This window comes from Quercus lobata, chromosome 2, assembly GCF_001633185.2.
Source record: "Quercus lobata isolate SW786 chromosome 2, ValleyOak3.0 Primary Assembly, whole genome shotgun sequence".
Classification (NCBI taxonomy): domain Eukaryota; kingdom Viridiplantae; phylum Streptophyta; class Magnoliopsida; order Fagales; family Fagaceae; genus Quercus; species Quercus lobata.
This window is the reverse complement of record NC_044905.1, coordinates 13,389,903-13,405,983: the sequence shown is the minus strand read 5'-3', so window position 1 is coordinate 13,405,983 and position 16,081 is coordinate 13,389,903. Positions and strand designations below refer to the sequence as shown.

At 33.5% G+C, this 16,081-nt stretch overlaps 1 protein-coding gene across 3 annotated transcripts; it reads right to left on the bottom strand.

Moving 5' to 3' along the window:
- Positions 1-6,575: 6,575 nt before the first annotated feature.
- On the bottom strand, positions 6,576-15,053 carry LOC115974577 (probable alpha-amylase 2). Of its 3 annotated transcripts, none has more exons than XM_031094989.1 (14): positions 14,629-15,053; positions 13,506-13,692; positions 13,092-13,175; positions 12,890-12,923; positions 12,175-12,212; positions 11,710-11,836; positions 11,380-11,606; positions 11,164-11,309; positions 10,964-11,076; positions 9,719-9,807; positions 9,339-9,461; positions 8,741-8,776; positions 7,310-7,408; positions 6,576-6,994 (listed from the first exon to the last, which is right to left on the bottom strand). In XM_031094989.1, the coding sequence occupies exons 3-14, from the start codon at positions 13,107-13,109 to the stop codon at positions 6,803-6,805; spliced, it is 1,242 nt and encodes a 413-aa protein (XP_030950849.1). In that variant the 5' UTR covers positions 13,110-13,175; positions 13,506-13,692; positions 14,629-15,053; the 3' UTR covers positions 6,576-6,802. The 3 variants fall into 3 exon arrangements, with proteins under 3 accessions (XP_030950849.1, XP_030950847.1, XP_030950848.1); XM_031094987.1 differs by having other exon boundaries at positions 13,544-13,692; XM_031094988.1 differs by lacking the exon at positions 13,506-13,692.
- Positions 15,054-16,081: the final 1,028 nt, after the last annotated feature.

Here is a 16,081-nt window from a genome sequence, read left to right as displayed (position 1 = left end):
GGCAGCGTTTAAAACTCGCGGCCTAAGGACCTCCATATTTAATTTTTTTGGCAAACTCATTTTTTATTTTTTTATTTTATGTTTTCCTTAACTGTGGCCGCGTTTATAAAATGCGGCTCTAGCCTGCCTAAAGCCACGTTTTATAGATGCGGCTTTAAACATTTATTTTCTTCAATTTAATTATAAATTAGATTTCAAAATAAAATAATACATAAAAAATTATAGTAGCATCCAATGAATATTAACAAAATAGAAAACAAAAGAAAATCACAAAATAATTGTTTCTCAATACATTAATAATTAATCAAATATCAAAATGGAACTTGACATTCTTTTAAATCAATGGCGGCTCTAGGAATTTTGTTTAGGGGGTTCATTAAAAAACTTAAATGAAAAAAAAATTAATAAAAAGATAAAGAACTTGAATATATCGAGTTTTTGATACCAATTTTTTTTTTTTTGAAGTTTTACAATTTCTTTTTACAAGTTTTCAAATTTTGAATTGTTATATGATAGTTCATTATGAGTATTTATTGCCATTGTGGGTAGTTATGACCATTTTATTTTGTTAAGTTTGTCTAATATTTTTATTTTTATGCAGTTGTTATTATTTATTTGTCTTTGTCTTTATAAAAATATTTTAAACTAAATGAATAAACTCAACTCATTGGTTTTGTATTAATTATTGATGCACATAACTACACTCATTCATACATAAATAATACACTACGTGTCTACTTAACCAATAAAATACATGAACAATCACTAACTTTAAAAAAAAATTCTTGAATTTTTCTGACTTTATAACAAAAAATTATTATAACATAATAACAATACACACATGCAACAAACCTTTTCTATTTCCTAATTACTAAATTAGATAAAGTTATATTATATTTAGGATCATGTTAATGGATACCTTTGGGGTAATTGTTATATTTTCCATGAAAGTGGTATCAAAACATTTTCCTTATATTTATAAGGTACACACAAACTTCCACATACATTATTATTTACACAAATAACATTATAACAAAAAGTAATGCATAAAATCAATATTAAATACATTCACACACGTATAATATAAAGAATAATGCTAAAGATACAAATTATTTTACAAACAACTGGTGTGGTGAGTGATTATTGATAAATAAAAAAGTGATATTAATGGTGAGTTTAGATGAAAACTAATAAGAGGTTTTTCATATTAACATTTTGTAAAAATGTTGTAAAATAGTTTGTGGTTGTAGTATTATTCTAATATAAATTTATGATAGAGAGTGACACTTCCAATCCTTAAATACTTAGTTATTCTTACTCTTATAGTTGGAAATATTTGTAATAAGGGTATATAAAATTAAGTCAGGGTGAGCAAAAATCATATTTTTAAGAATAAATTTAAGTATTAAACTAACAAAAGAAATAATATTATATATATATATATATATATATATATAAATTGAAGTCAGGGGGTTTATTTGAACCCCCTAAACAAAGTATAGCGCCGCCCCTGTTTTAATTCCCAAAAATCATATAAAATTGATTTTATACTTAAATTTTTTTAGCAATTTCTATTTCTATGTACAAAATTAGAGAGCATTCTAGAAAACCATCTTCATTTTTGTTGTGAAACCTAATTTTATCAATATTCATAGTTGAAAACACCCGTGTCATAATGTGGTTGAAACATTAGATGTCTACATATTTTTTTTTTTTTTTGAGAAACAAACACACACACACAAGAGAGAGAGAAAGAGAAAGGGGTTCTAACACAAAGGCACACCATGACTTCACTCAAAAGCCATGATAACTTTTAAAGGAGGGTGGAGCAAGTTATACTACACACAACATACTCTCTTAAGTAACGTGGGACAATTACCTTTTTTTTTTTTTTGAGAAACAAACAAACACACACATGAGAGAGGAAAATAGATTCTAATACAAAGGCACACTACAACTCCATTTAAAAGTCATGGTAACTTTTAAGGGGAGTAAGGCAAGTTATATTACATACAACACACTCTCTTAAGCAATGTGAAACAATTACTTTTTTTTCTTTTTGAGAAACAAACACACACATAAGGAAGAAGGAAAAAGATTCTAATACAAAGACATACATTTATGTTAAAAAGTCTTTAATTTTGGGAGCAGGGTTACACGTTATGTACCTACCAACCATTTCCTTTTTCCTTTTTCCTTTTTCCTTTATAAACTCTTTGGACCTATTGAATTCTTGGGGTTAAGTATTGTTTTCATTTTTTGGGGCAAATATTTAAATATTTATATAAACATATGTCATTAAAAATAATCAATTTGGGAATGTTAGGGCATTATATTACACAATTTCATTTTATTTTTATTCATATTTTTTGTGCGCCGCGCGGGGTGGGGGTCATGATCCCGGTGGTCCTAAGGTCCTAACTCCTAACATAGTTTTGTCTCTTTCTCAAACGGAGTTTATATGGGTTCTTCTTGCTACTTTTTAGTTATAAAAACTCCAGAATGAGCCGGATTTAATATTATTTTGAAAATAAAAGATGGTCATTTTTTTCAATTGAAACTTTTAAAATTTATTTTGAATAAAAAACTTGGAACTTTAATTTATAATCAAGTTCAAATTCAAATTTTAGTTGGAATAAAAGTCTTGAGACCTTAAATTGAAATTATATAAGAAGTATTATATAATAAAAGAAAAAATATATGATCTATTTTTTGATCTGTAATGATTTATTGCTCAACTTTAAGCTGTGTCTTTGACCACACTTATTAGCTTGACTGTCTTCCTTCTAGTCTCAAGGCTTAGACAGTGCAGTATTAGTCTAGGTAAGGCACTCTCTCCCGCTCCTATAACACTGAAACAGTTAATCAAGGGCAGCTTGGTATTATGTAATTATGTATCGAACTATCACTCTAACAACATCTAACCGAGCAAAGTATAAAACCTAAAAAGTTGGTGTAATCACAAGGAGTAACTTTTTGCTTCTTTTATATCTGAAAGCTTTGAATAAAGTTCATGGGCTTTGTTCCCTGTGCTCTGTGCAAGTCTTTAGTGTCAACTTTTATTCTTCTCTTCTTTTGTTCCCTTTTTGGAAAAAGTTCTTAGGGTTAGGTCTATGGTGGGGACCAAATAAAGTTTTGATTTTGCAAACTATGAGTGGGTCACCGGGAGATTCAGCAAAAGACATAAAAACCCATTTGATATATTTCCAAAATTTTCCATCATAATTAGCTGCATTTCTGAGATTTCAGATTAAAAAATAAAAATAAAAAACTTTTTAGCTAACCTCAACACAAGCACATTTAGAACCTATAAGTCAGGAACGCTAATGAAATGCGCATTTTTAAGTTGACTAGTTGTTAAAATATTGAAAAACAAAAGCACTAAGGCAGGAACATGCAAGGCTGCAAGAAGAATTTTCGCTTTTTTCTTATTGCAGAGCTCGATGCACGGAAATCCACCCTTTTTCATGATTATAAGCTATTGGGGTTCAGGTGTAGTTGCTCTCGATCTGTAATGCTTAAGATTTGAGTATAATGTATCATCGCATGCATTTTCTTCTTTATACAAAGAAAGTGCAATATGAGTGTTGTCTGTTAGTTGGTGCTAATGAAAAGGAAGCCATTGTTGGTCCCAAAGGCCAAAGAAATTAAATTAATCGGGTGAAGGTAAAAAATCACATACAGAGAGTTAGGTATGCAGAAAAGAACCATTGTATTCGCAAATGAGGGTCTTACACAGTTACACTCCTTTTATGGAGTGCAATGTCCCTCTCGTAAGAAAAATGACCATCTTCATTTGAAATAAATCAATTTCATGATTAACTAGATATTTTTTAGGGGTGGTTGTGGCCTTAAGATGTTGATTAGAAGTTTTGAATTCAAAACGTCATTAATTTTATAAGGCCTTGAAAATCACTAGACTAATCATTTGAGGTTAAAAGCATTTACCTAAATGCTTTGACTTCAAAACATTTAGTCCTACAAGTTGGTATAACTTCATTTTTTTGAATATAACAAAAGATAGTTGAAATTAAAATATTTGAATTCGAGATATTTTGATTAAAAATATCATAAGATGTCAGTGAGTTATAAAACTCTTCGTCAAGTTAGTGGAAATTGGACTGCCCTTTGAGGTGAAAAAAAAAAAAAGAAAAAAAAAAGAGGATAATTAAAAGAATTATTATACTACGTTTATGGAAGAGTGGCAGACAGGTGTTGACATGAGAAAACTATTCAATATGCAGCATAATCAACTAAAGTCATGCTTTGCTGATAATTAATAAGTGGAACTAGTTGTAAGTTGTAACAATTAATATCCTAACTCCAAAGGCCAGTGGACAACGTCAAACTCAGATAGAAATGCTAATTATTTCACGTGTCCCACAAATGCTGCCATGCATTCATGATTATGGCTCTAGCCTCTAGTCCCTTGAATGTTAATGTGCGCAAACTGAGAACTGCCTTTTCAATATTTATGCGCATGTCTACGCGTATATGACCTTTCCAAGCAGTCGAAGACTAATTTTCATTTTGATTATGGTTCCGCTACATTTCAAATTTCTCTAGCGATATAATATTTTTTATAACTTCTTGTGATTGTTATATAATAAAAGTTTTGTTAATGATAAATCCAAATAATTAAACTTGATGTTACTTTAATCATAAAAGATTATATCAGCAACTGTAAAAAAAAAAAAAAAAAAAAAAAAAAAAAAAAAAAAAAATTGTGTCCATAATATTGGTCAAAGCCTAATATTAGTAGTTCAAATGATGGTAATTTTCACAATGTGATTTGATGGACTCGTCAAAGGCACTAAGCACTACATGATGCGTGTTTTTTTTTTTTTTTTGAGAAACTACATGATGCATGTTGATTGTTGTTTGTAATTTCTTTTTTTTTTTGGTAGAATCATTGTTTGTAATTACGAGTGATGAGAAACTATAGACCTTCGAGCCTTCACAGTAACTTTTGACCTTTTGAGAGAGAAAGATACTTGGAATTCGGGTACGTTTGATTTTGATTAAACTATAGAAAGATGACAAAGTTCATAGAAATTAAAAAGGACAAAGCCTTTGGGGCGCTTCGAGCTCTTTAGGATGGATAATGGGCTGTATTTGTTTGTTTTATCCATGGATGATAGATCCTGACACTGTATGTACGTCACGTGAGAGAATAGTTTTAGTGGTTTGGTTTTGAGGACATGATATTAATTAGAAATATTGTCTTGTTGTTCCGTTTGATTGAAATGTTAGAGCAGACATGTGGCCAAGGTGTTGTCTTAATGAGTTTCAATTCAAAACATGAATGATGAGGTCGATGACGATTGTTATGATGTTGATGTGGGAGGCTCTTTCCAGCTCTATTACCATGTGACTCTCTCTCTCTCACATAGGGTACAAGTAGGTGGATCAAAACCTCTCTGTAAATATGTGCCATGCAAGTGATATCCATTATTACCAATATAGGCTTCCAATACATTGGGACCCATTCACACAAGATCCACATATATATATCAGCTCAATTGCAGATCTTATACCATCTAAATTTTGTCCCTCGAATGTAAAGCTGTATTTCCTGGATATAATATATACGTGGAGATCTTATACATTTGGTGAAAATAATATACATTCATAACACGTAGATGCTCTGTACGTACTGTAGTGTGATTTGACTAATGCAGTAGGGGGTTCATAACTCATTAACTCCATATGTCCGGGCACGATAAATTCTAAGTTATTGCACCTACCGAGCTAGCTGTTTTTTAAATCTTTCTTTACTAGAATTCTATTGATTATTACCATTGAAGTCTCACTGTCTCTTGCTATTGAGCAATTCATAAATCATATTTGTGTAATACAGTTGCCAAACATTTGTATTGTGTGGAAACACCTTCGGTCATTTTCACTTAGTCATCAGTCTTTTCACCCGAAGAGATAACACAAACGAGCAGAGCTGAATGGTCACATTCTTATGACTTATAGTACAACATATCGTTAATTATAGGCTTATCGCTCTCTTCCCAGCTATAACCTTGACTGTACCCTTGCTGCATCTTGGACTCGGCTTATCTTTAATGCTCTAGTACATTGGACACGATACAGATGCATTTGATTTTTGCCGCTTGTTCGAAACGTTTCACTAGAACCAAACCTTAAGCTGCGTCTCATAGTGAGATTGTAGTGGTTTTTCAAAAACCTGCTTATTAGGCTCTTGAGTTTAGCCTGCCATGGACCTTTGTGCATCAAGTCCATCAAACAATAGGTTGGTGGGGGGGCAATGGGGCATGGGCCGGGCAGCTGCATTTTTTATTGTACAAGCCTAAGCAACGCTAAGAAAATATGCTCTTTCTCAAACCCCATTGGCATTTGTTGATAAACGTATTTTGAGGAGAATGTCAGATCCAAGTTGGTAGGAAGACAACCGATTAAGATAAATTGTAATTAGTGTAACATCAATTTTATAATGTACATTGCTTTTATCATACACCCATCATCACTTACCATCTTAGTAATAGAAATTTGTCGTGTCACTAAATTTATCAAAAAACTTGAAGATACCACGCTCTATGCATATGTTAACAATGCAAAAGTAAAGCTTGGAGGCCTTATTCATAATAAAATGTTTCCCGGTATCAGGCGGAAGATATAAATTAGTCACTGGTTACCAATGCAAAATTGGAGATTGGAGGCCTTATTATTAATACAATATATATAAAATGGCTGTAGGGAGAAACCAACCCCCAGCCAAGCCTCCTGGCCCCAAAAATAGATATGCAAATGGAGATAGCATTTGGAAGCATTATTACTTCTGCCATACTGCATATCCGTGGCCACAAGTTGCAAGTGACCACTCTCTGCCAGTTGGGCACCATGATCCATCCCCAATCTTCATGCACACATTCTCCCCAATGATTGCAGAGTATAGATTTGGCTGTGCCTCCATAATTCTAATTGATGATCGGCTGTGAATGTCTTGACGCTTTCGAATGTCCATCTGCAGACATATTTGAGAAGCTAAGGAGAAATTTTCTCAAAGAGGAAAATTTAATAAGGGGTAGTGGTTGCATCTGAGGATTTAGAATCAATAGAATTGAAGAACAATTGCTAGTATATATTGCTTGACAATAAATTTCACAGCACATGATGATTTGTGTTTTGGAGAGTTTGCTCAATCTATTCATCAATGGAAAAAAATTTGCTATTTCATACTATATTCAAGTCATTTATACTAAAATTTGAAGCCCAAATCCTTCTCTATAAATATCTCTACCCAAATGAACCATAAGTTAAAAATAGTTATGCAGCATACCAATTTCACAATTTTGTCATGAATGGAGTCGCCCCAATCATAAAAATGGTCATAAAACACTGATGGTATCCCTGGATGTGTGAGAATATATGCATAGCCCTGCAGAAAATAACGGAGTCATATGTCATTGCCAACATTCAAGAATTAGATAAAAAATCATGAGAAATAAACAAAACTTTCTTTTGACTTGGTGAAATTGATGGCGAGTGAGTGATAATATTAATTTGAAGCTTGAAGTTTGAACTGGAAGGAAAAAACAATATTTTCTGATATGTATTTCCTACTAATAAGAAGCTTATTTTCAAGAAAATGTAGTAGGATACTCGACTAGTTGTCATACTCAAATTCAGAAGCCATTCATAAAAAAGAAACTGTGGGGTATCCTAAAGACTATGTAGTGACCTTCCTGTTTTAAGTTGTAATACCTGCCACCTGGTGGCCAACTGTTTAGGACAATGACAGATAGACCTCATGAAATTAACCATAGGCAATCTAAATTCCTACATGCAGGATATTACCCATGACATAACTCTGAACCGAGTCGAACAGGATTTTTGTGTCACCGTTATTTTCTTCCCTTATGTTGCACAGATAAAGGAGAGGCTTTTCAAATTCAAGATTTCAAATGTATTTAGAGGGAAAACCCACAAAGAAAAGATTCATTATGCAAAACTAGTTTCACAATGCTGTCAATAGAAAAGGCACCAATATAAGCCTATAATGGTAAGATTTCAAGCTAAGATATACACCAACCACATCCCACCCTTTTACCACATGATGGTGGCAGAGGTAAAATAGCAAAGTTAAGAAATTTTCTTTGCATAAAATAATGAAGTTGAGGACTGAGGCACAGTTGTAAATTGTTACTACTTCAAATCAAATCCACAAGTTCCCTAATTGTTGATTCTCCAGAAAGATTAAACAATTTATCTAGAAAACCTACGCACCATCCAAATATTAAAACCTATGCACCATCCAAATATTTGGCACAAATCAACAGAGAAAAATAAAACCCACGTTCATGTGACATGGACAACCACATACTTTCTCTCAACTCATCTAAGCCTTAGATGTAATTAATAATTATACCTTGCCTATTAGACAAAAGTACAAATTTGGATGGTTAAATTAATAAGTAAAGTTCTTTGCTTTTTAAGACTAAAGTTAATAGAAACAAACTGTGTTCAAATAAGCATTAATGTTTACTCAAAAAAAAAAAAAAATATAGGGATGTTTATCCCACATTAGTTGTGTGTGTCTAGTGTCCACTGTTTATAATCCCAGTCTACAACTACAAAAGTTGTACTCTGGTTATGTAAAGTATTATAAACCCGGTTTAAAATACTAAAATTACTATTTTCGTGTGTGTTCTAATAAGTATTACTGTTTACTCAAAAAAAAAACTTACATGAAGACAACAAGTTTACATACCTCCAAAATGTGATTTGAGGGGAAGGGCCAATGAGCCTGCAAGAGTAAAAGACTAGCTTGAGTTGATTCCATACTTTCTATTAGTGAACATAGGATAAATATCTAAAACATTAAAACTGGTAACATAAACATCACAATTATATATGAAAAAAAAACATAATTGTAGATTATGTTGGGTTATAATTTGGAGTTGGAATGATCCCACAAATGTTGAAGTCCAAATAGGACTTATTATCTACAAATCTGACCTCACTTGGAGTGGGGGGGAGAGGAGAGGAGAGGGGCCCTCATCCAACATAGGGTAAGTAATGAACCCAACTCAGTAACCAACTTTATTCTACTTTTACAAACAAATTAACTGATATTATAAACGCTCAAATGTCAGCCAAGCAAAATCTTAATCGCCACCATCTGTGGTAAGCTATCCTAGAGCCTAACCTGAACCCTTCCAGAAAGATGCAATTCATATGCAGTTTCATACATCACAAAAAAATTATGCACCATGCATGGACTGTGCACAAGCAATTGCAATAAATTCATACAATCATCTAAGAATAATCACAGCCCTCTTGCATTAATAGCAAAGGAAATTAAGTACCTGGGTTGAACCTGTATCATGGTTATCTAAGAATGTGACAGCTCTTGAAGGCCACCATCCCATTAGACCTGGTGGTTTCCCTTGAGGATCACGTAGACGCCAAAGTTGTCCCTTAACAGCTTCCTACAAAGAAATGCACAAATAAATATATTTTCTAAGGTAAATGTATAAGACCTCAATGGAAAATGTAGTTCTTGCTGTTATTTATTAATATTACATGTGTAGGATAGCCCAAACATACTGAACATAGCAGAGAGCATATGCCTTAATAATTCCTGAAAACTAACCTTTTGAATGGATAATTACAATCAACAACCCCCATGCCCTTACCATATTTATTTGAAAGTACCATCACTAACTACATAACAATCTCTAAATACCTGAAGAATTCCCTTTGTTGTGAAGTCAAATGCAGTTGAAAGCTGTCCTGTGCCATCAATCCAATTGATTATCCGCTGTCTATGGCCATCTGCAGGTATAGATTGCAAATGAAGGGAAGCATCAGAGAAGCAGCAATAGAATCATGATGGCGGAAATAGTACGCTCATCACAAAATTAAAAAATTTATTAATAAAAAAGGGTAGGGATTTTTTTTTGGGGGGGGGGGGGGGGGAGGTGAGGGTGGAACCATTAGAAATTTGAAAAAATGATGCTCAAAATGAGGCAGTATATGATATTGATGGATAAAGTCAACAACAACAACACCAAATCTCTGTGGCTGGAAAATAAAGTAAGCCAAGTGCATGCTTTCAACAGGGAGAAGCTAGACTTTATAAATTGACATTTATGTTTCAGACCTATGCTACTCTTACGGAATATGATCCAGTACTTTGTATATCTCTTAAAGCTAAATTACTTTTTTTTTAGGCATTAATTATTTCACTCAGCCAAAAAATGAATCACACATGGAGAACCAACAAAGAATACTGGTTATACACCCAAAGGTAAATAATCTAAATTACTTCTCTAGCAAATAACCTCCTCTTCCAAAGGTCAAACTCCATTAACAAAACTTAAAGGAATGGAAATAACCAAAGTAGCCCAACAGGCATGCCTTTTGACATTCAGATTAAAGGGGGAAAAAAGAAGAAGAAAAATCAACAATGCCTCAAGTCCTTCTTCATATATACATAAGAAAATACATGTTGAATAAAGAACATCAACCTAAGACACCATGATATCTAATATGTTGATAGATTCATGGTTTGTTAGTGTTTTGATAGATTCATGTAATTTGTGTGATTGATTGTATGGTCCTCAGTTGTTTACACCCTTTATAATTGGGAAATTCTCTTTTTTGATAGCAATAAAAATTGCATTACTTTTTAAAAAAAAAAACTAATATGTTGAAATAGTGTAAACCAAAACTCGTCACCCTCCAAAGCTGAAACTAAAGATTACATGTCAGCCACAAGTCATAGATTAATTATTAAAACTAGGGTATTTGATCAACCTCAAGAGTTGCTTTCTTATTTTCTATTTTTCTGATTTCTTTTTCCACAGATTCTAAGTTCTAGACAAAACTTATATCTATCAATTTACAGTTCAGCTAACTTTCTTTATGATAAATCAAGCAATCAAATGTTTTGGACTGGTCCATGACAAGCATAAATGAATCATTATACCTTGGTTGTAGTCCAAGCCATGACCATTGTAGTTGCAAGAATCCCAGTACTCCCCAACAGAAAATAATGGCTTAGCTCCTTCAATATATTCTTTCACATATTTTGCTGAATAACTAAATTAAAACAAAGAGACATGAACAATGAGCAGCAAGTAAATCCAATAAAAGACAACTGATTTCAAAGCGTAGGATAATAGTTACCCTCTTGCAAAATCAAAACGAAAATCCTGAAACCCAACACTATTTCGTAGCCACTGGAGCCATGCAGTAATATCTTTTCGAACAAATTGTTGGCTATGATCAATATTTGGAAACCCATGGAAGTTGTCCCCAGTGCTTTGATTACCCTAATAATAATAATAATATATGAGGCATCATGCCAAATTGAAAATATATTAGCTATGCAAGTATCATTACCAATCCACCAGTACAAGATGTGACAGCATGTTCGTCCCATGGTAAAGGAATTCCATCATAACGGTTATACATCCCCCCATGCCCTTGAGTAGTTCCACAACGATGATTGATTACTATGTCCGCCATCGTTCTAACTTTGTATTGCTTCATTTTTTGAAGTAAAGCTCTTAACTGGTGCTCAGAACCATATGAAGAATTGAGGGAATAAAGGTTCTGTGGAACATAACCTGTAATTGAGAGGAAAATGACAAAAAACACAATGAACAAGTTAAGTAAGATCCAAAAATATAAAAAGTCAATTTACATGTTCAATGAATTAATTTTTCCAACCTTGAGGTGCGAAGGAATGAGTTGCTGGTGGCAGCCATGCTGATGTAAATCCACATTTTGCAATATCAGGAACTTTCATTTCCAAATTTCTCCACCAATCATATTTATGAGACTCCCAGTTAAAAGCCTGTAGAACATTTTTTTTTTTGTCACAATCTGGGAGAGGTCATAGTAGGTGGCCTTACCCCCAATTTATTGGAGAGGCAATGTTCTTAGCAGGTCTAAGCAATCAAAATCTGAGGTCTGGTATGATTGAATGTAACCAAACCTTACATATTTCAGAAATAAAGCTGTAACAGCTTCTGTATCAGACCGGACATATCCCGTTTGGAAAAATTCAATTGTTTTATTTATCTTATATAGATTACAGATGTTATGTGCAGGATACTGTCAGGTGATACTGGCCCCAGAAATGGCTTTCTGTTCTATGGAGTAAATAACAGACAATATCCTTGTCAATCTTACCTGAAAAAGGATTTCTCTTCCACTATGTACAACTGCACCTGCAAATGAATCCAACATCATAGTTTGAAATCAATTAAAAGATCCATATCTTTCTCTTCACAAATCCAATATTTCTAAAATAACACTTATTATGACACCCTTCAACTCAGACTCATGTTTCACTGCACCACCAGCAACGCAAATCTGAGAAACAAGGATCAACAAAGCCCCTCATTTTCGCTATCTCCAATTTCTCCTTCAGGATATGAACATTAAAGTTCTCATTCTTACAAAAATTGACAACTTAAGTCAAGATTCTATTCCCTGTCTCTATTTCATTTTCCTCTTTAGATGTGTGTGTGTGTGTGAGTGCATCAAAACATGTAAAAGTTTCAGATATCTTCACCTCTTATAATCTATCTCAACATTTAATTATACCCACAAATCATTATACTTCTCTATCTAACCAAATTTTCTACACATACACATAAAACAATTATGGAGCCTAAACTATGTCATTTCAGAGCTACATTTATAGAGCATTCATATCATCAGATACCAATTCCATTCTCAATGAATGTCAATGTTAGATGACATAATCTATTTTATTTATTTATAAACATGACTTCATCTATGTTATTAACACTGCTGTTCATATTAATAAAACAAGGAATAAAATGCATGTCCAACGAGTAAAAGAATTGACCCTTTTTTTTCTTTTTTATAAAAGGCATACCAAGATCATTCTGCTGATTTCTTTCATCAAAACCCTGCAATTTCAACAAAATATAAGATTAAAGAAAGAAATGCAACATGCAGGTCAAAAACCTACATTTATCAACCAAAAAAAAAAGTGTTTAAAAGGTTCAGATATGAAGAAACAATTTGTTAAAGAGTATTCTTTGTTTATTGAGAGAGATTGGAAACAGGATGCATACATTGCTCAGGTAACCCATAATGAATTACAGGGTAGTCGTCCAAATGTTGCCGCCGGATCGCCCAATACAAAGCACAAAGATATCCTGAATCCACAACAAACTCACAAGGTATGGATACTGTTCGACTTATATATATAAGTGAAAAATCTAGTTTAGACCCCAATAAATTTATGCAGCGAAATGAACGGATTTATTGCACGAGTTTCTTGGGATTCCCACACAGATATCACAAGCAAATTGATATTACCACAGATATCAAATAGTAAAACTAAAACAATAATAATAAAAGCAGTAAAAGCACACAGATATTTGGTAACGAAGTGGAAACCAATGAAGAACCTCTTTAATGGAAAATACTAATCTAGGGACCTAGTTCTAGAGCAAATCTACTAAGGAAGAGATACAAAATTCTACTTATAAAACACTTTTACAGCTAGACTCTCTATTGTAACCTCTGCAAACGCCCCACTTGACTTTCCACCATAGCCCCAGAACCTTTGGAATCCTTCTATAGTAATTTCCTCCAAGAACTTCTCTACCCACGAACCAAAACGTCTGGCACTCCAAGGAACCTCCTTGAAGATTTGTTGTAGTAAACTCACTGGAAAAAAAAAAAAAATGGTTTCAAAGAAAGGTTTAGGACACGGGGTGTTATCAAGAACACACAATTTTTTTTTTTTTTTTTTTTTTTTCTCTCTGGGCACAATGATGATTTTTCTCTGTTTATGCTTAAGAAGAATGTTTCAAGATATGAAAGTTTTAACTTTGGTATAAAGAAGTCTTCCTCCCCTCTAAAATTCATGCATAAGGAGATTCATATAGGTTCAGAAAGTAGGCTTTAAAACTAAGCAATAATAATTTTTCTAGCAAAATTTGGAATTCAGAACCCAGTGCTTTCACTCAAGCAAATGACAAGAGTAACTCTCAAGAACAACATAATGTGCCACCTTCAAAAAAATCATTTTCTCACTCATTTCAAATTCAAATTGTACCCATTTTGAAGTTCCGGATATCTACATTCCAATAAAACAAATTCACTTAGAGATTCATTATGGTGCAAAATATAGAGCAATGGATCATCAATTCATCGTCTTTGAGCATATTGAAATTTTATTGTCTTTAAGCAACTTCCGGCCCAAACTCAACCTTAACACAATTTTATCGATACAACCCAAATTTGATATTTTCTGGCACTAGGATTTTCCGACACTATCAACAACTTAATATTTAACATGAAGAATGAGAGAGAAGAAACAATGACGTGCCCAACATGATCCCAATCTAACCGTTATTCTAACTTTCTTTTCCTCACCCTCATACTTTCCACAAACCTTATAGAACGCCATAAATCTCACAACAAAGTAATGGGTAGCTCATATATTTAGCTAAGTAATCTTTTAAACGTCACTAGCTCAAATATAAATATAAATATATACATACACATATATATATATAGTAGTTCATGTTTAACAGTTATCGATGTCAACATTTTGCAAGCATAAACAAAATAACATGAAAAGCTTAGGAAGGCACATACCAAAAGCTTGAGGTTGAGAACGCAGTGTGGGCTATGGGGTAGCGAACTCGGCCAATAAATAGAGAGAAAAGCTGAAGATTCGGTCGAGACCACCGAATTGGAATCATGCAGTTCCGTCCATAAGATGAAGGAGAATTTAGCCCCAAAAAAAGCGATCAGAGAATTTGGAAAGTTTATGCGAAAAAAGAGAAAACGAATCGTACTACGCAATGAAAAGCCAACGGTTGGGAATTTCACAACTTGTAGGCATGAAAAGGGAATCGGCTTTTCGAAAGGGGATGTCAGTGTTGCGCTTTCCATTGGAGAAAAACGTTCATATTTCAAAGGTGGGAACTGAGAAGTGAGTGAGTTAAGATCAACGGTCTTGGGATATGCGCGTGGGTTTGCCGCACGCCGTGTGCCAAAAGCCTTAAGAATTAAGCAACTGCCAAGTGTGCAAGCGGGATGGGACTCGTAGAGTTGATGTTGACGTGGATGGTGCAATTTTGCCAGCTAGATTCTTCTTTTAGGATTGTCCAACCCGATCCGCTACCCGAACTGAGTGATCCGAGATTTGACTGATTTGCTCAATGTGGTTGTTGACAGCGGGTTGCCTCCTTTTCGAAATTTGATGAGATCGGGTCAAGTAGCAAGTGCCCTCTTTCAAAACTTGATGAGCTCGATACAATCGATGTTGGCCTTCTACCTTCGTCGATCTTTGCTTTTCTTCATGTGTGTCTTCCATAAATCAAAATTCTAGTGAGATCTCAACTAGGTCTGACAATATCCCGACCAATACAATGAGATCTTAATGGAAAGAGACAAGATCCATCAAAATAATAACGAAAGTAACAACTTTGTCTAACCAAGGTGTTTTGATGGATTCGACCGTTAGACTCGTTAAGGTGTGGCAAGTGAAGATCCACGGTTAGCAATGGGTGGCATGATTCTAGACCCTCAATAATCTAGTCGACTAGCGGTTTGACTCGAAACCAGACCCAAATCAACTTGTGGACACCCTTTTACTTAGTTGTGAGGTCTATTTTCCTTTAAAAAAATGATAATGCGTATGTTACAAATTTTACCATACATAATATGAATCATAATAAAAATAATAATTTAATTATTCATGTTTACATTCATCATCACATCTATTGGGGTGAAATGCACCAAAAGCGGATTTGCTTTTGCTGTTGCACTCTGGTGCAACAGGATTGTTCATGAACAATATTTTGTTGAGATATTGTTTACTAGTTTTGTCTTCTTGTGTCGGTAGAATACTAGTTTTGTCTTCTTGTGTCGGTAGGATACTGTTTACTAGTTTTGTCTGGATAGTGTTCTGATACCAATGTAATTATAGTGCTTTGTAATATACATATATACACACACACATATATATATATATATATATGTATGTATATGTATATATTAGGCGCCATAATTGGAAATGGTCACGCATGAAAAAAATTGATCA

Bases quoted from the DNA above. Each gene is read 5' to 3' on its own strand.
- LOC115974577 (XM_031094989.1), bottom strand. The intron at 8,777-9,338 runs GTACTTAATTTC...TTACTCTTGCAG, and splicing joins ATGATACAGGTTCAACCCAG to GCTCATTGGCCCTTCCCCTC. The intron at 6,995-7,309 runs GTATGCTGCATA...ATATGTCTGCAG, and splicing joins ATGACAAAATTGTGAAATTG to ATGGACATTCGAAAGCGTCA.